We start from the raw sequence: 20,616 nt of genomic DNA, 5'->3' as shown, positions 1-20,616 counted from the left end.
AGATAACATACACTTAATTATTCTAACAGTCCCCAGGAATCAGATTCTAACTGCCATACCTGATGTAGAACGCCTACATTTTACACTTGGGACAGAATAATCCCACAAAACAGGACAGGCTGCTGACTGAATGACCAAAGAGCAGCTTTGCAGAGAAGGACCTAAGGGTCCTAGCAGACAAGGGGAACAGAAGTCACCAGTGCCTCCTTGCAGCAATGAATGCTAACAAATACTGGACCACATTCACAGGAGAATGGCCAGCAGGTCAAGAGAAGCAATTATTCCCCTCTATTCAGCACTCATGAGACCGTATCTGGAGTACTGCGCGCAGTGTTGGAGCCACCAGTACAGGACAGCCATTGACAGACCAGAGCAGGTCAAGCAGGTGGCCACCAAGACAAGTCAGAGGGCTAGAGCACACGATGCATAAAGAAGGTCTGAGGGAGTTAGGTTTGTTCAGCCATGAGGAAAAGGGAATATAATTGCCGTTTTCAACTACCGGGGGTTATAAAAGGAGACGTCGCTGGACTCCTCCATGGTGTGCAGTCAAAGGACGAGAGGCACATCTGACAGCAAGGGGAATTCCAGCTAGGTTTAAGGAAAAAGACACATTCACAGTGAGGGCAGTCAAGCACTAGAAAAGGTGGTCCAGAGAGGCTGTGGAATTTCCATCCTTGGAGATACTCAAACGTGGACTGGACAAGGCCCTGCACCACCTGATCCAACTCTGAAGGAAGCCCTGCTCTTTTTAATCAGGCTAATATTATACTATCCTCAGTGTACAGCACGTATTACTAACATTGATTGGGATTAACATCCACTGTGCAGTCTTATGCCATAATCCACCCAGCTATTCTTTCCTCAGCTATTTTACACCGACCCTCTTCTCTTGTGGCCCCAACTGAATCCCAGGATCATCTTTCCATCACATTTTCCTCAGGACTTCTCTTGTGCTTTCAATGGCCAGACTCAACTGTCTTAGAGCCTCCTGATCCCTGACCCTCACTCACTCCCTCATTTGATCAGCAGACATTACATCACACATTTTATCCAACTTCTGAAAAGCAATAGTGAGAACAGGACCTTTTTTCCAGGCAGTGTAGTTTAGGCTCATTTTTCACCTTCTTTCCCTTGGCAAAAAGGTCAACATTTCACAAAATCAGTTATCTGTAAGTTGTCCAGTCAGTCCTAAAGCCTGCTTTCTAATCTGAAAGAGACTGAAATTTAACAAACCAAACAAATTTGATCTTTGTAGATCCATGCCTAACACCGTGGGCAAAATTTTGCCCAAAACTAGATGCCTATGCGACTGCAGCAGGTTAACGGGAGTGGGGGGGGGGGGGGGGAAGGAGTCACAAGAAAACAGTTCTGGATGTGTACCACCCTGTATGGATTTTAAAAGGAAAGAACACAGAGGAAATCCTTGTACAGAAGCTCATTTTGTTCCCTCAACTATTAAAGTCCAACTTACAACTTTTTGTTGTGCTTCAACTTCTTCCATCTTATATTTTTTCTTAAAAAAGTGTACTTGATACAATATTTTCTTCATAGAAACAAAAGCAAAACTTTTGATATATGAAAGTCCACATATAATCTTCATTAATCAGTGATTATTTCTTTGAAAAAGTTACTGTTTTACATTTTAAAAGTCTATCACAAATATTTGAGAAGATACTTTAAGCAATTATAAAAGTATTTGAGATAATAACTCAGTATAAAAAATATCTTTCTTTATTAGGTTTACTACTTCCCTGAATTCATACTTATCCTAATGTAGAATTACAAGGAAGAAGGTAAATCAGCAGACTTGATTTTCTGCAATACCAATCAAAATACTGTAAAAACAGAGCTGTGTTTGAGAGTAGGATTCTCTTAAACTGATTCCACAGTAAAAGCCTACCCTACTGAATTTATCATAAACGAATCTGAGACAGTTTTCTTTTTGATAAACCTCAAGAAGTAATAGATCCAAGTGTTGACAGTAGTCTACACACTTGTCATACACTTATCTTGGGAAACTTGCCGTAAGTGCCTGTGCAATTGTAGAAACAGGTAAGAACAAATAGCAAATATGAGCATTCTGCCACTGCTCAATTCCCTGAAAATATCTTAGAGGGTTTTGTTTTGTTTTCTTGATTTGGCACATAACTGAGGACATTCTTTAAACTACTTTTTTGTGCATTGATAATTTTGTGCCAGGATACATGAGGATTTCTAAACACTGACAGTAGTGCTATTTACAGATCTCAGGACTGCAAGAGCACATTCTTATCACTGTTAACATTTCATCTCAAAGTAATGCTACTCTTTTTTATGCTGACGCTACTTTCATATTGCATCAACCCAGAAGTATAAAAATACTGTTTTAAAAAAAAAAGCAATATTAACAGGAAAGCAAAACTGCTCTGCTCAACATATTTTCAAAGCCAAAATAGTTATATTTTTGGAAAACATTATTCAATAAAAGAAACCTTAGTTTAAATTTCCTTGATGTTTCAAGTTGGGTTTTTCGCTAATGTCTCCTGATATGCAATGAATCTTCTCAAATTCATCTTCACATTGTCCAGAACACACAGCTGATCTGCGCTATATTCTCCTTTGCCTTCTTTTCGCATCTGTAAAACCAAAACATATATACTTTACTAATATAGGTTTTTCTCTTGGGTCATCTGACAGCAATTGTGTATACGTCCTCCAGCAAGCTATGATACTCATCCCTTTTGAGAGCTCCAAAATAACATGTTCATATGCACATAGACAGATTAAAGATCAACAATACATTTCACAAGGCATTTTACTATAATGCAATATCTCTGCCTGTATCTAGCCGTAATACTACTGGCATCCGATTTCAGTCATAAATCTGAAACATACACTTATTTTCTGTATCTGTTTTAATAAAAGATCTTCCATATCTAACAAAATAAACAACTGTAATGCTCTCAGATATGTATTTGAAATGTACAGTGCTTGACTTGAAGACTACGAAAGTCAGTCCACAGGCTTGGCTTTATCTGACTAAAGAAACAATGCATTAAAGGTTATTCCTCAAGACAAAGACATATTTAAAATTATAGCTTAGAAGGTTTGTTTTGTAACTCTTGAAAATACCGAATGTGTGTTCTATTTTAATTAACCAGCAACAGAACAAAAATGGCTAATCACAACTGCAGCAAGTAGGGAAAAAAAAAAAAAAAAGATGTCGATGTAACTTCAGAAGGGACGTCTTCCTTTCCCTTTCCCTCCAAGTTAGCTGTGCTTGGTCCTCCTCCAGAGACATCTAAAGGATTCACTTCACAATGGTTTCAAAAAAATACTGTGATGTGGACATCAATAATGCTGATGGTGTAACGCAGACGTTACACTGCTACATTAACGGTTACACAAACTGCAAAGTAAGCATACTGCTTTCCTCTAAAGCAGAATAGCAGGAATTTCAATGCTTTCCATTTTTTTTCATCATTTTATAGAGGCATATAGTCCTGCTTAATTATCTCTTTTAGCAGCCCAGATCTCAAAACTTAACCCATATTGTGTGTTGAGACCCAGAGCTGGCTGCATTTGATACCTACCCTCATTTTGAATACTGGTTGAAATTCTTTCAGTGCTGCAAGCAACTTAATCTGCACTGCTGCCTTTTCCGCTTCTTTACCATCTGCAAACACATCAAAAAGTGCATCCAAGGCCTCCCCTGCTACCACAAGAGAAGACTCCTTCATAGCAACCTCAAGAAGAAATTTTCCAATCATCTGAAATAAAAAAGAAAAAATGATTTTCAACAGTGTTTAAAAAAATTGAAAAAAATACTCAAGCAGTTTCAGACTTGAAAAGTTTGCTTTTTTCACCTTTAGTGTTTCAGCTGTATCTTCTGCTTTTGCCAGGACACTGCCAGAAATTCCAAGGATGCTAACTACGTTCACTCTAACACTGGAATTGCTGCTGTGAATACCAGCTTCACATAAAGCGATTAGCTGCTCAGGAGTCATACACTGTTTAATAAGGAAGAAAATACATATTTATTTACACTTCCATGAAAGCTTCTAAGGAAGACATTTGGATCGTTTGCTTCTACAGAAAAAACAGGCAAACTTGTAACAGAGAAGCAGTATTCCTGTATTATAAAACCCATGAATTCTGAAAATCTAATTAGCAAGAAAACAGTTAAACTCTCCCTTTCAACTTCTTAACATTATTTCCTCCAGAACATAACCAAGGCTGTCACAAAGCCAAGGGAAAAAAGTTTCAAGCCCAAAGGTGTTCTCACAAATTTACCTAGCTCAATAGCTATTTCCAGCATGATTGTATTTCATGCAATACAGAAACACATTTTTCACAGTTTGAAGCCAGAAAGGACCAGCAGACCATCTAGTATTACATCTTGTATAACAAAATATTATGCTTCACTCCTATATTTAGCTCACTAATTTATGTGCAACAAAGATTCTAGAATGAAAACCAGCTTCAACTGCATTTCATTAGCAAATAAAGAATCCACGTTTCTGGACACTAATTTAGTTTAAAAAAAAAAAAATCTTGTCATTATACCCATCTCAAAGATACTACCTAGTACATATTGCTATTTTGGTTTCCAAATGCCTTTCACTTGTTTACATGTTTTGAAGGATATTTATAAAATAAACTGTTCCTAGCAGATCCATGAAAAACATGAAGGTTGAATGCTGTTATATCTGTACTTTCAGCATTTACAGTTATAGGAGTTTAGCACTTCATTTACACAGTTCTGTTTCAAAAAAAAAAAAAAACAAAAGCATTCCAGCACAATCTGACATGGATTTAAATCTACCAGAACATACGAGTTCGAAATCTTTTACCTGGGAGATGTTCTTTGATGCCATTGTTTGTAAGAGCGCCCTCAAAGCACTAGTTATGGCTTCCAGGAACTCTGTGTCTTTAGGGAATTCTGTCAGAGAATTGAACCCAAAGCCAAAAGTTAAACAGGAAGGTAAGTGATATAAGAAGCAAAGAAATAGAAATTCCTTAATCTTTTAATTGTTCCTCCAGGTACTACCACAAGCAGGAGGAGCTAGATTTTCAGAGATTGGTCTTTGTAGGTTGTAACCATAGCGATTTTTTGAATTCGGCATTCACATTCACGTTAATTGTACCTGGAGCTTAGATCAGTTATTTATGGTCCTCAATTTCAGACACATCCCTGGTTAAGACACTTAAGTGACCTAACATATGGAACAAACCAACAAAGTCAGAACAGTAGCTTAAAGACTGGGTATCACACACTGGCCGCAATACAGGAATTAAGGAAACTACAGTAGCTAACTGGGTACTTAACTCCCTTCCTGTCTTGTAAGCAGGCTTTTTTTTTTTTTACGCTCCCAGAACGCTGGACTGTTTCCAGCTCAGGCAAAAAGCATACTTTTCCTGTGGTTCAATAACCTTTCAGAAATGAACAATTCAAACACTGTATTATTCCCATTTAGTGACAAATAACTACTCATCAATACCAGCTATCATCTTTGACACACATTCTGGATTTCTTGAAACTTTCTATTTTCCTCTAGTGTGTTCTTACTTTCTGGAATAGCCCAGAAGCAGAAATTCTTGACAATTTAATGCCTATCTCCTTCTTTCCCATTTAAGCGACTTAGATCTTTATACCTCTTCTTGACCCTGTAAACCACGTGCTGGTATCTTACCTGCTACATCTAGCAGTTTCCATTAGACAGCATTTAACTATTAGAAAAAGATAGAGCGTTAACAAAAATGGACATGGGCCATTAACCTAACTTATCACTACCCTCTGTCTTCGGCTGGCCACCTCTCAAGATTTCTAAGAGCTTTCTGACTATTGCTAAGTATAACTCGTAGGCCCTTGTAGTCCTGCTCTTTTAAGCAGGAGATAGGCAAATATTTTCCATACACTTCCTCACATATGTCTTCATATTTATTTTTGCTTCCTGCATTTTAGTTTTTCGAGCACTATGCTCTCATGAAATATACTTCCTTAGTCATAATGTTCCCATAGACTGATCACATGCTTTTAATGTGACTTTTTAAGAAAGGAGTGTTTTGCTGGCAGATGCATTTTCAAGCACCTATGAATGCCACGTTGTACTATACTACAGTGAAAAAGAACTATACACGCCACACTTGTGGCTACAAACGAAGACACTTGAAAGAAGGGAAGAAAACCAGCTTCTCAAGCTTCTAAGAGACTGGAAATGACAAAGTAATGCATATACTAGATTTCAACAGATCTGTCTTATGAAAAAGATTTTTTTTGTCAGTTTTGAGAACTGGCAGGCTCTTCCAGTCTGTAGGATTTTTTTGAGGGGGGTAGAGTCATGCCATATAACTGATCTTAAAACAAAACACATTATTAGAATACTTTTAGATGAAGCAGAGAACCAGATCATCAACCTGGAATCAGCTGCTTACGTTTTTGTAAAAATCTCTAATGTCACTAACACAGAGATACACAGAGTAAATGGTCCAATGGTATTGTTGGAACAAAGCCAATCTGATGTATGAGATGACAGAAGGTAGTAGGCCATACTAACTGCTGCCTATCTGCACTAGACCATCCATTAGTATTGACACTAGTAGATCTATGGGGACACCATCACAGTATTTCTATGAAATAACGTGTCTTGGAGGAATTACAGTGGATGCATTATACCATTCACCAGGATATGTTTGATATTCTAAAACAGTGTCGTTTTTAGAAAAATTGAATTATCCAAATTATTGCCTTCTCCCTTCAAATCAGATCAACATCACAGCAGGAAATCTGATAAGCAGCTTTGATATTTAGTCTTAAGAATTTTGCACACTTTCTTACTGTAAATATATTTTCAATAAAGCTATACAACCACATGCACAATGCATGTCCTGGAGACAAAAAGGCTACTATCTTTCCCACTGTAAAAAGTATGCACGTTTTACAGCAACCATTTTTGGTAATTTCCTAAGATTCCTACAGAGAAGTGATGTAAAAGACTGCTGGATACTCTTCATTTCAGGTGGCTGTTTAGGTTAGTCTGCACATTTGAACGGAAAATGTCTCGTCTTCTTCATGATAAAATGGTTGATTGGTGAAAAACAGCTATTATCACAACTGTGATATCAAGCAAAAGAATTCTGGTCTCACAGCAAGGCAGGATTCATCCACTAGCCTTCCGTTTGGGCACACCGATGTAAAGTGTATCCTTGTATTAGGAGCATGCTTGCTCAGGACGCAATCTGGATAAACAGATTATATCAGGATACACTGTTTTGTCAGCATGTTTCCAGCATTTAATATCCTTGTATTGAAGGCCAAGGGTATGAAATTAATAAAATATCATTAAAACCACTTAACAATCTGCATGGTCAACTTACATCTGTATGATACAGGCCAAGCAAGCCCTCTTCACTAAACAGCTTACCTGTCTTAGAAAAGACTAGCTGTGAGAGATGCTGTGCAAGTGACTGAAGTGCTGAAGCTCCCCCAAGACAATCCACATCTGACACTAATAAAATGCTGTGAAGACATGTCAAAGCTCTACACTGCACTGTGTTCAGTCTGAAACAAACAAACAAAAAATGCTCTTACCAGATCTTTTCATAAAGAAGAAATGTTGAAATACAAACAAGGATCTTTAATTAAATAAGACTGTGATCCAGTGTGCAATTTAAACAAATACTTGTATCTCTTTATTGAAAATCACATATCAGATCTGCACCATTCAAATCTTTAAAGTAACCCATGGAAGGACAATCCTCCTAAGAGTTCTGTAACAACTGAACATACGTGAAGAATAGTAAGAGAGACAACAAAATTCCTACTTTTTAATTAATGGTTTCCAAGATGGATTGTGCATACAGATGTCTAGAGCAACACTGTTCGGAAAAGCAGTTTTTTCAAGAATCTGGGGGGGGAAAAAAAAAGGTTTAGCAATAAAGTTCTGGTTTGTGGGTTCTCTTTGAAGTGCACAGGGGAGGAGGTAGAAATTTTAGTTTTAATGTCAAACAGATACCTCAAACTACATATTTCACATATGATTTTCTTCAAAGCTCTCCAGGTAGCAGATGTCTCACCTGCTGAAAATGCCAGTATCTTCCTCAATTACTCATATACGATGCAACTACAGACTGGGTTTAGCAGAGTATATTTCAAGTATCCAACTGTACAGAACATAAGGTAATTCTCTAAGTCGCTCCTATTCATTTGTTTAGATCTTCTTAGACATTATGCTACAGAATGCTCAGATAGCTGCACAGCCCACAGACCTTGCCGGAAAACTTACACCGCTTGTTAGTCAATACAAAACTCCCTGAATGTTATTCATCTCACGTCTTGACATTTTTGTTCAGAATTCTATCACACTGTTGGATCAGTGTAATAACTAGTTCAAATGAGGAATTTTACCTTTACAACCCCAAGTAAGAATGAACAAAACAACTCTGAAACAAAAACAATTTGAGCTCTTGCCAGCGTCAAATGTTGTATTTTAGATATTATGTATAGAGCAGGGAAGAGGAGGAACAAGCACTTTCCAATACTTACTAGCATCACTCACATACGTTACCTCCACCTCACTTAGCTAACATGGAAATTTGGCAGCTATTCTTCTACTCAACATGCCCTTTCTTTTTGCATTTAACCCTTTTCACGTCCAAATCAAGAAATAACCTTTATGGTTTTTAAAAACGCCAAACAAAAAAAATGTATCAGGTTTCTGAACCTTCTTCTTCTGAACCATAAGAACCTCCTATTCCAACTTACATGAAGAAATTATTTAGGTCAAGTCAAGTCATGTGATGGTGCTTATCTCGAGGAAAAAAAAAAAAGCTAAACGGATTTTTACAAGGTTTTCCAGCTGGATTGGGATAATTTGTTTGCCTAGCCTGAGATATAAACGAGGCACAAAGGAAAGATTTTATTTTAGTGCCGAAAGCTGATACAAGACAATACCTTCTTCGGAATGAGGTAGTTCAGAAACGCTGAGTTAACCTCATCAGAGAGGCATAGGGGTGACATTAGCAGCCCACTGCCCTCATTGTATGAATTTTCCATAAACAGATCACTTTCATCACTGCTGGAGAGTTCCTCCCATTCATCATCAGAGGGATCTGAGAACAGAACATAGACTATTAAATGCAAGACCACTGATGCAGTAGGTACCCCGCTTCTGGATTATACTAGGCTCCAGCTCTTGGTTTAAGTCTTTACAATCTACTGCTCCAATGAAGTCCACGCAAAACCGAGTGCCATTAAGCCGTTGATAAATACTGCATCCTTTTCGTTTACATTGTTTTATTACAATACTTATTTTCCATTCACTCAGGGAAGAAGTATTCTTATGAGGGATATTCCCCACACACAAACACTTCACTCACTCGTATTAACTGTGCTTTGCTTAAAGAGATCAAAAAAGGTGTAACAGAAACATTTCATGAAACATTTACTAAGATTTAAACTTGAATTGTACCAGTTTACTTTTCACAGGTGAAGTCATGGCATGCAAATACACCGGTTTAACTTAACTTGTTTACTAACTACTGTAATCAATTTAAGGCAACTGTTTTCTCTTGCAATACTGAGGCCACAGACAGATGTCATCTTCTGGCACTAACTGAAGCAGATGAAGATGTTACTGTCCACACAGCAAGGCCAGTGAGAAGGAAGGCATAACAGGCAAAGCTAGCCAGAGCAGTCCAGTTCATCTTTGCTCGCCATTTAAGATAACATACTTTACGCAAATTAAACTAGGTTAAAGAACCCTTACACAATTTACTCTGCAAACAGATCTGTAAGCGCAATACTCTAAAAGCTGGGGGAAGCTTGAGGTAATGCTATCAACTGGCACAGCTACTGCAAGGTGAAAACCTGCCCATGGCCTGCGGCTGACTTGGCCTGACAAGCACAAGCTAAGTTGGTCGTTTATATTTAAACTGATATATCTATGTCCAAAGGGTTTACAGTGATTTATCTAAAGTTGTTTTAAAGCTGGTTACATTTTAACTGGTATAAAATTGGTGTGTACACAAGTCCTAAGTCTACACACTGGAACGATCCTCTTCATTGATAGATGAAAGTTCTGCCTGCGTAAATAGGTCAGGATATTTAACTACTGTGACAAAAAAAAAAAAAAACACCAACAACATCCACAAACACTTATATCCACCCCCGTGTAATTTTGTCTGCCAACATAGTTTCATATGTAATCCAGTTACTGTAGTAACTGTACCACAACAGCCACACACTTTTTCTTTGGCAAAAGTAAAGTAAAATACGTTCACTTAAAATACAGTAACAGAGGTCTAAACGAACGCATCTCACCAGCACTGTGCAATAGCTTAAGAATATATTTAAAGGCTGTTTATCTGATGCACATGTGATGATGAACTCATCAAGCTGTGGTTGCTTGATCACATGGGCAACTTCTTTTCGCTTATGGTAATATCCAATTAATTCTACAATCGTAATGCATTGGTGTTAGCCTTTGCAAGAGAAAACAGTTCTCTCTTATGCACTGCCACCCATCATTGTGGCAATAAGCATGAAAAAAGTAGACCCTCACCCCTTCAGTCAATCTCCTGCCTCTTCTAAAAAAAATTCCATCTGCATCTTGACAAAGCAAAGAAAAAAATTATTCTTCAGAAATTAAATAAAAATGATATTAGCTGAACATACAATTCAGCAACAACAAAGAAAATAGCAGCTAAATCGCAGTTCGCAGCGAGTGAGAAGACAAAGGGCAGAGCAAAAACCGGACTTTAGAACAGTAGCCTATACCTAAGATCAGATTTATTCCATATCGGATGGAGATGTGTGAGCTTTTCCAATGGCAAACCCCTCTTAATTAGGGCCGGTCACCTACGGCCTACAAATTGGACAGCAATGCTGGAGTTTCTGGACTTCCTTCCTGTGTTGCCACTAATAGGGCAAGCTCCCTGCTTCTCCTCCCAAATGCCAACCAAGATTCAGTAAAACATCTCTCGAGAGTCTAGTTATTTCCCTTATTTTGTGGTAAGCTGAGTGTTTCTATGAATTCAGCATAACGGCTAAAGCTATTTTAGTCCTCATACAACTTGAAAATTAAATGAGCAGCTGCCTCTGGATTTCTCCCAGTTTCTACAGACTACATCTCTGTCTGCCCATGAATGGGTAAAGTACTGTAGTGAAATACAACACAATCAACCTTAGATTACATTGAGTGAATGGCAGAATATGCAGCTTATCCACAAGAGATTTTCCAATTAAAGGGGAGAGCTTATGAATTACAGCTCATTAGATGAGAAATGCTGTTATGAAAGGAGCTTCATATACTAGGTGCAGAATTTCCTTGTGCTGCAAAAGAAAAAAAAAAATCACCATTGGGAATATCTGGGTATTACTGAGTTTTTTATTAGAACCTGAAAGATTTACTTACAAAGTTATCTCCTACACAATTCCTTTTGCATCAGTCTCGGGAACTGTATTAGTAATTACGAGTTCCAGTTTTGTTTTTTTAAGCAGAGTTTGAGAATCGTTTATTTATTTTCTTGACTATTTGGAGAAAAGCTATCAAACTGAACAGAGTTCACAGAAGACACAGCATATCTTTTTCCTAACCTCCTCCCAGAGCAACAGCTTTTCTTTTTCCTCCAAGAAAGCTCTTAAAGGTGGAACTCCGAACAGCCCAAACCTGCACTGCTGTCAAGTTGCGTGCAAAAGCTGTCTCTCCTCCTCCTTTGGCATCACTTGTAGTATCAAAACTAAATCCCAAGCAAGAAAGCAAACTCTGTTCCAAAAAACGGATGCCCCAGTCCTGCAATAGGATTCACAGTCATATCGTATCAAAATGACTGTTAGACTGTGCTCTAACTCCCTAACAAAGAGCTAGTTAAAAAATGTTCTATGAAATTTCTATTCTGCATAAGTTTTTTTTTTTTTTTTTAAAAAAACGCAGGCACATTTGATAAAAACTTTCCTCTAATTCATACAGGATGTGTAGTATCATGAAAATAAGTGTACACTTAAGTAACAGAAATTATTTAAATGAGGAAAAAATATATACTTAATTTAGTAATATGCATTACTATTATGATTCTCATTCAGGTGAGAGCATTAGGGACCACAAATCTATGCCTTTTTACCCTCAAAGGTTAAGATCACCAATTAGCCAACTAAGCATGACCTATTCCAGAAACAAAAGACCACACAACACTAGCAATAAAAGAGATTCCTACAGACCTTCACTGCAGCACATGTTAACAATGATTTCCAGAGCAGTCTGCTGAGCCATCAGTAAGGCTGTCACTTCTTTCAGCTCCCACTTATCAGACTAAAAAAGAAAAAGAAAGAAAGAAAAAAAAAAAGATGAACCAAATTTAATTTGGGAAAACAACATTTCAGCACACTTTAAAGTAGCTAGGCTGTCAGTGAAAAATACAACCCAGCCACTAGGAAATACCATCCCACCCCAAACCAATTTATTATTTCCACAAGAGGCATTAACCTATCATCTTTATTTCTATTTGATGCTTCAGCTGTACCAGTGAACAAATTTTACATTTAAAAATCCTACCTGCACTAATGTCGTAACGCAAAGGAATTACCAAAATGTAAAGTCCTAACAGAAACACTTATTTCTGGTTTTTTTTTTTTCTCTCCCCCATGCATGCAATAGTGAATGCATTTGTTAAGCTCTCTGCAATCTTTACACATGACTTAACACAACCATTAAACGTCTCATTTACCTTAGGCAGCGATCAGGAACTTCCTGCACTACCTACACGTAAAGGTGTCAGATAAGCCTATACTTTCCACTAGAGGAAAAAAAGGAAACGTGCTTTTCTTATCATCTGCATTCTATAACTTGGCATTTCAAACATTTGTGATGAAATTCTCCGTGTTCAGCTTTGAAGTTTTAGCTAGAAGAGTCAAGCCATTTGGGAGAACAAGATCAGTAAACATTATTAGTTGGCTATTCTGGCTAACACTCAGTTAAGAACAAGTCAGATGCACCAAGCTCTCCGAGAGCCAACCAGCTATACTTACTGGAAGTAGGTCTGAAATGTCATTTGCTCGTCTGACTTTTCCCTTTGGTATTTCTTCCATTTCATCATCTTCACTCAAAACACAGCTGTCTATAACATCACTCATGTTTTCCTCTGTTTCTGCCTCTGCAGAAAGTTTTAACCTGTTTTTTTCAGCTTCATTCATATGAATAATTGTTTCACCAGCATCTACTTCTAACGATTCTGAGAAAATCTTCAGGACTGCATTAACCATGCTTGCCAGGCTGCCTGGTGGAATAGTGTCCTTGATATTCCAGATAGTGCCTAAACATGAGACAGTTGAAACATGAAAATCTATTAAAATACTCAATTTGCAGCTCTGTAATAACCATATGTTTTGTAAGGACACAGCCTCCATTAGTTAAAATATGCAGTGTTTATATTTCAGTACAAATCATCAAGTCTTTCTCTACAGGCTTGCATTTTTTTTCCCGTTCAGCGCTTCATATGCTAATCTGTCATAACTATGTTGTGCCCAGACCTTAAGCTCAAGTAAATCTCAGCATGTAAGCAGACACAGAATTTATATGGGGCAATCTTGATGATGCTTTTTACCTCAGATAAGAAATCCGCATGACACAAACTGTTTTTAAGGATTCTCAAAATTAAATGGACTTCTTATACTCCAGAACCAAAAATGAGCCTGGCTGATCATCTGAGGTAGAAAGAGGCATGCTAGGTAGAGAGCCTGAGGTAATAAGCCTATGCTTGGTAAGATCAAGACAGTTCCTATACTATTTATTACTGACTCATTTTACTGGCGAAAATTGAATGAACAGTTTTTAAAAAAAAAAAAAAAAAGTATCCTGCTAAACAGGCACTGAATTCAGAATCAAGTTTTTGAGACAGTTTTAAAACTAGTTTCAGATATTTGGGGTATCTTTCACTCCAAGAGAGAGGAAAACAAAATCCCAAGAGGCAAAAATAACTTTATGAACAATCTGTCCAGGCATAGCTTATAGCTTGTGTTAGGACAGCATCGTGATTAGATGTCAAGATGATAACAGAGTAAAAGGTTAAACCTTCTGCCCCTGCCTCGCTTCCTGTGCTATCCGTCACAAAACAAATGAATCCCCTAAATTTAATGCTGTACCTGCTATCAGTGTTCTCAAAAGGATATGCTTCATTGAGCTCTCCGGACACAACATAACAGTTTCCAATACTTGTTGTGTGGAGGAATTGAATGAAGAAAGAAGTTCAGGATTGTCCTCTGTCACTGCCTGTAAGCAGTTTGCTGTAGCAAATAAAAAAAAATTAATTAACAAACCCAATGGTAGCTTTCACTCTCCTAATGAGAAAGCACTATCTTCCTGAAAGCTGGGATAATGAAACACAAACACAGGGAAAACACAGCTTGATACAATATCATATTGTAATGATATGACACTGGCCTTTACAAATTGTGTTTTATGTTAAGACAAAGTCCTCCGGCAGAACCGCATGTAAAACAGGTGAGGACAGTACCATGTCAGGCATGGGATTGCTCATATTAATTTCAGCTTCTCAAATTTCAATTTCTCCACTGGATACTGACTTGGAAAAACAGCAAAAAGTGTTGCAAGTAAAAATGCCAGTAAGACCATTATAAGACGATCGTGGCAATACTAATAATAAAAGTATGTTCAAGGTGAAAGGAGCTGTTTCTTCTTTTTTTTTTTTTAAATTATGTCCTTTGCTCTACAAAAAAAAAAATCTGCATTACAAAAAACAGAAAACCAAACAGAAGAACAGCCTCCCTCAATGCACTTTCTTTCCATAAAACTTTTCCTCCCATGTAACCACCAAATATGCCATTCCCCTTTAAACTGAAAACAAGCACAACAGATGTCAACTTCTGAATGATCTACTGTTCAGATAAGAAATTTAAAATTTTATATGCAGTGTGAACTTTAAGCAACACTAAGCCAGGTGCGTTATTCAATGGATGTGACATCAGTGTTACATTCATATAATAAAGAAAATTTTACATATATATATATATATCTTTAGATCCTTAGCTTCTCTTTTTGTCACTTACCAACTGAAATAGCCAGATCTACATTTGTGGAAAATTTCTTCATATAATGTAATACAGCCTCCAGACACCCTTCTTTATTGAATATGGATACTGCTGTATTGTTGCATTCACTAACACAGAAAAGAGATTAATAAAACACTTTTCCCAGGAAAAATATACTGTAATAAAACTTCAAGTAACATGTACTCAGCATTTCTAGCATTTGTATTTTAAAAATCCACCTAAGAATTACACATTAGTCCCAGAGCTATCTTTCATTATTGAGCTTATAGTGAACTCTTCATAAGAGTGGTGAGAGGCTAGAATACCCTGGACACCTTTGGGCAAAGCTGGCTTCTGCCAGCTACTTCTTCACACTTGCTTCTGGAGTTTAATAGCCTAAACACAGTCTCATGCAAACAGACAAACCAGCACGAGCGTAAAAGGCAATGCAGCTTATAGCCGTAAGCCAGACCTGGGCTTTCGGCAGCAGTCAAACCCTTCATCTACAAAGCCACTGAGAGCAGAGAACAACGAGCAGTTGCCTTTCACATCTAAGTAGTCATAAGAGTCTAAGAACTCTAGAAAACTCGTTTCTACTTGACATACAAAAGTGCACACTTTTGTAGACAAACAATATAAAATGTGCCATTTAATTGGGTAACTAGCTGGATTTGTATTTCTTCATATTTTTACAGCTATTTCCATTTTTATGCCAGAACATTAATATGAGACAAACTCAGAATAAAAAAAAGCATAGGACCTAACTAGCTATGCGGGTCTTCAAAGATTTTTTAAAATGTTATTGCTCAGCATCAATGCCAGCTCAAATTTTATCAGTACCAAACTTAGCAATGATGCCAGTGGTTCACTGTCATTGCCACAGCGTTCAAAATACAGAAGTGATTTATAGCACACTTAAAGATCATGGTCCTGCTCCAAAGCACTTCTGTCTGCAAAAGCAATAAAGAAATGAACACAAAAACGGATAGTTGAGTCACAGTTGCAACAAGGGGTCATATATTCTGTACAAGGTGCCAAGCAAGCAGTTTCTGTACTGTTCTAGATTTCAGTCACGAAAAAAACAGATTTAGAAACAAGGCCTCAAACCAGCAGCCGTTCCATACAGGCAGACATATAGGCAGCTCCCCTGAAGTACTGTACACCGTAAGACAAACTCTATATGGACCAAAGCGTGTAATGACATAGAACTGTAACAATACCGAATCGAAATCAACAGCAAGAAAATAAAGTTCAAGGACTACTTTTAATACACGCTTGCACTGCTTCAATGTTTATAGCTCTATTGGTATTAACAGTGTTGCTATTTCTCTTAGTTCCATAAGTAATTAACATTAGAAACACTGAGCAAACAATTCACATTTTTTGTCACATAATGAAGTGGACTTGTGCTAGTGCCCAAGTCACTAAGGAGTAGTTAGTCCAAACACTTGATATAAACTTAATATAAGAGACCTGCACAGAGATGAAGAAGTGAAGAACTCCTCATATTCCCAGAGCAATGCAGTCCACTGATCAGAAATTAATTTGTTCTATCTCCCATATTACAATAAGGATCTACAGGAACTACATGCAAGACCACAGAACCCCAACTGTACAAGTGTCTTCAAAGAGACGTTGACAGAACACTCTCAGAAAACAACATCAGAATTCAGGATGAGCAATCAATGGAGATAAAATTACCACACTCCTTAAACAAATGACCAACTTGGTGCACTTTTAAAATCCTTCACTTACAAAAGCAATCTACAGGGGAAGATAACAAATATATTTCAGATCAGATGAGGACTCACTATTTATTATACAAAACACGCATAGGAGCAACACGATCAGAAATGAGAATCGGCAACTGAATAATCTTCCCCTGCAAGGAGAGCTACTTCCCTTCTGCCTCAATTACCATGTAAAACTTTTTTAGGGGCAATCTAATTTAGCTCTTCTAAGAGGCCAAGGTTAACACAGAACTTACCACACATTCCACAGCAAGTTAATAGCCTCGTTGGCTATGTCTTCAACATAATTTTTGTTCATTTCTCTGCGTTTCTTTGGAGAGAGCTGATTAGCATCTAGTCCAGCGCTACACTACAACCAAATAAAAAAACTGGGGTTGGGAAACAAACAAGCCAAGAGAAAAAACAAAAGCCTAAAAAACTTTCAAAGCAGAAGAAATTTTGAGATCTCTCATCAAGTGTTTAATAGCAGCAAACCTGACTGTTTTCCTCTTCTCCAGGGCCACAATGGAATCGAATCATCGATTTCTTTCCCTGGTAGAAACAGACTCTCTTACAGTACTTGTTCTGCATTCAACAGTCTCCTGAAGCTTTTTTTTTTTTGTTTTGTTTTGGCTAAACAAATACTTAGCAAGCTTAGAACTGAAACGCTACTTCTTGTTAGTATAGTTTTTCATGCAATTTGCAATAGTTCTAATCACAGAGACTAATTCAGCTATGTATCTTGCTATGCTTCACAACAGTGCTACTACCTGTATTTTATAATGGGGAAGAAGCATACAGACAATGGTGGTACTGCTCAAGGCTGCTCATATGAAGAGCAAGGAGAGAGAACTCAATGCAATTCCTAAACTGCACCTGGACAAAACAAAGAATTCAGTGCAGATTATACAACAGCAGTAACTACCCAACTGTAAATGAAAGCATTGATTTAGACAACACTCTTTACAACAACAAAAAAGTCACCAGAAAAAAAATGATGCAACCTAAATGTTCGATCCGAACACTGCCTGACAGAATAGGCTGGTCTTGAATAAGATTCAAGACTAAGAATCTCCAGACCATTTATGCAAAAATCATCTTAAGCAGCAAACATCATCACTGACCCAACCCAGGAGGCCAGGAGACAGAAACAAATGTTTGCTTGAAACCTCTAGCATCACTTCAGTACTATTTTTCAAGAAGTTGCACAGCAAGAGTTGCAGCAATGTAAGTTCACTAACAAATCCTAACGATATAATGATGATAAGATATATTCTATGAATCCACCTGGCTGGCATTCAAAGTGTATGGCATTTACACTCCTAAAGGTAAAGGAACGCTATTTAATCTACCAAAAGGTTCCTTTAAAGACCTTACCTTGAGAATAGCTACAAAAGTAGAACTATTTTTGAGAAGAGGATAATTCAATAACTAAATCAATTTTTTAAATCTGAGCAAAAACAAACACACCTCTTTCAGAAGTGCGACAAGGGGTGTCATGATGTCTTTTGTCACCATGTCATCACAGACTTCAAATCCTCCACAAGCACTGAGATTTCTGGGAAAGATGAAACACTTTGGATCAGATACAGTACCATCTATGAATGTTTCAAAAAAAAAAAAAAATCATGCATTTATTATTGCTTCTCTTAAGGTTATGATCCATTTTAAAACAAAATGTATCTGCTTAATCAGTAACTTTAGCCTTCCACCTTTCTAACCAAAAATAAGTTTGGTTTCAGAAAACAAAACAGATTTCACTTACCCACTTCTCTGAACTACAACATGACTTCTGTCAGCTAATTACTCAACGAGTATAAGACGCATCACAAATTAGCTCTATTTCTGAAGCAAATGCTAACACATTTTTGTACATGTTGGTCTGAATGCAGAACAGCAACTCAAAACAATGCTATCAAATATTCAGAAATTTTGGGGAAAAACTAGGTATTCGCATCGTCTAATCCATCGTTCCTGTCATGTTATCGAGACAGGAAATACCACAGCAACAGCACTCAAGTGCTCTCTGTTGCTTCATACAACAGGGTTTTCCTAACATAAGCACAGGTTACAACGCGTTCCACCGCAAGGAGGTAAAACGGTGGTAGCTACCTCAAACCCTGTTCCTGCTCCGAAAGCCTGGTGGCACCCTGCTGGAACGAGACAGACCTCTCTTTTGTGGATCTCAATATGGCGAGTCATGCGCACTTAATCACAACAGAGATAAAACAAGAGACTGACATTCCAGTTCATGAACTCTAACAGCAGAAACCCACTCTTATTTACCATGCCCAGAGCACCTCCTTCTAACTCTGAATATTGTAACTGCTTACCGGAGAGCCCCTGCTGCTGTCTCACGCACAGCTAAACTGTGATCTAGCAACATAGGCCCCAAACACCGGACAACATCTCTCTGCAAAAACGCTGGGATTACATGCTTCTGCTGCAACAGTTTGGAAATACTGGCACAGGCGTACTCTCTCACTTCAGCACTTGGATGCTGTAGCTGCAGAGACACAAACAAGGCAGAATTGGGGAGGAGAATGAAGCTGGAAGGTTTTACCGAGTGAAAAAAAAATGATCTGCCTTTTGCTTTGCAGACCACAGCACTGTAGCTCCTATTTTATCACTCCTTAATAGAATCAAGAGCTTTTAATCTCCATGAAGATTTTAATTCTTTACCTGGGTTGTGTGTGTTAACTACATGACTGGATGCATCTTATTCTGGGTGTTGAACAAGAGAGCCATTGTTTAGATACAGACTTGACACTAGCAAGACCTCGTTCCTAGTTTTGATGATCATGCTAAAAAGAACATATACACACAAGTGGGGAAAAATACCATCAAACAGGTGTAACGGACATAAGAAACGGTACTGATAAAGAAAGACTGAAGAATTAAAAAAAAAAAAAAGGCAAAGACATAATAGTCCTCACTATAAAAACACCTGTATAGAGAAGAACACCTGCAACAGAAATTTAGGTTTGATATTAGAATTGCTAACCAGAAAAATAATAAGACAGCAGAACTGACTACACAGGTGGTTATGGAATTTCCCTTATAGAAGAGGGGTAACAGAGAAGGTGAATATCTGCCGAAGAGAGTGGGAAGGAGTGGTAAACCAGCTCCTGCCCCACTGGAAACACGGAGAGAAGCCTCAGTACCTCCCCACTCCTGCACACTTCTGTTTCTACACTTACTTTTTGACTTTAAAAAGTTAGTCTGGAAGAATAATGAAGCAGTGACTTGCTCAATCAGTTCAGTTAAGTGAACAAAGAATTAAGAAATAATTAAAAGGAAGGAATACTTAAAGGAAAACAGAGATTTTTACTTGATACCAACGTAACACGTGCACATGAGGGCTTAAAGTGTAATTTTCATCAGCAATGCTTAATCCCAAAACAGAGGAGCACGGTGAGCAAGTGGCTACGTCCAGTCTTTTTCAACACGGCATTTTCTATCAGTAATTTCCTCCGTGGGGGGTCCGGGCTCGTTGTCCCCTCTGCCTGTCCGCCGGAAAACCGCGGCAGCCTGCAGCGGCAGCCGCTGCCGCCGGCACCACCAGCACCACCAGCAGCAGCAGCAGCACCCCGCCCCGCCGCCGCCAGGCCGCGGCCGGCCGACTCACCTTCTCCAGCAGCTCCGCAGCCGGCTCGTCCGCGGCGCCGTCCTGGGGGCCGCGCCGCCGCCCGCCGCCCGCGGGGGGCTCGCCGGCGGGCGAGAAGGGCGCTCGGCGGAACCGCCGCGCCCTGCTCTTCCCCATGGCCCCGCGCCCGGGCCGCCGCCGCCGCCGCCGCACACACGTGGCCGCCCGCGCAGGCGCCGCGCCGCCCAGCGCCGCACCGCCCAGCGCCGCGCCGCCGC

At 38.6% G+C, this 20,616-nt stretch overlaps 1 protein-coding gene across 4 annotated transcripts; it reads right to left on the bottom strand.

Annotated features, from left to right (window-relative positions):
• Nucleotides 1-1,709: 1,709 nt before the first annotated feature.
• HEATR3 (HEAT repeat containing 3) lies at nt 1,710-20,521 on the bottom strand. Of its 4 annotated transcripts, none has more exons than XM_009678321.2 (16): nt 20,091-20,226; nt 19,435-19,556; nt 19,086-19,258; nt 18,223-18,310; nt 17,010-17,122; nt 15,041-15,150; nt 14,117-14,257; nt 13,004-13,287; nt 12,197-12,287; nt 8,933-9,090; nt 7,804-7,886; nt 7,404-7,540; nt 4,833-4,921; nt 3,846-3,989; nt 3,573-3,749; nt 1,710-2,615 (listed from the first exon to the last, which is right to left on the bottom strand). In XM_009678321.2, exons 3-16 carry the CDS (start codon nt 19,136-19,138, stop codon nt 2,496-2,498), a joined length of 1,788 nt encoding a protein of 595 aa, XP_009676616.1. In that variant the 5' UTR covers nt 19,139-19,258; nt 19,435-19,556; nt 20,091-20,226; the 3' UTR covers nt 1,710-2,495. The 4 variants fall into 4 exon arrangements, with proteins under 4 accessions (XP_009676616.1, XP_009676617.1, XP_068811611.1 ...); XM_009678322.2 differs by having other exon boundaries at nt 20,095-20,213; XM_068955510.1 differs by lacking the exons at nt 19,435-19,556; nt 20,091-20,226 and adding an exon at nt 20,381-20,521.
• Between the last annotated feature and the right edge of the window lie 95 nt (nt 20,522-20,616).

Source organism: Struthio camelus, chromosome 10 (assembly GCF_040807025.1).
Source record: "Struthio camelus isolate bStrCam1 chromosome 10, bStrCam1.hap1, whole genome shotgun sequence".
NCBI classification, from domain to species: Eukaryota; Metazoa; Chordata; class Aves; order Struthioniformes; family Struthionidae; genus Struthio; species Struthio camelus.
The sequence above is the reverse complement of the archived record's forward strand: the minus strand, read 5'-3'. Positions and strand labels throughout refer to the sequence as shown.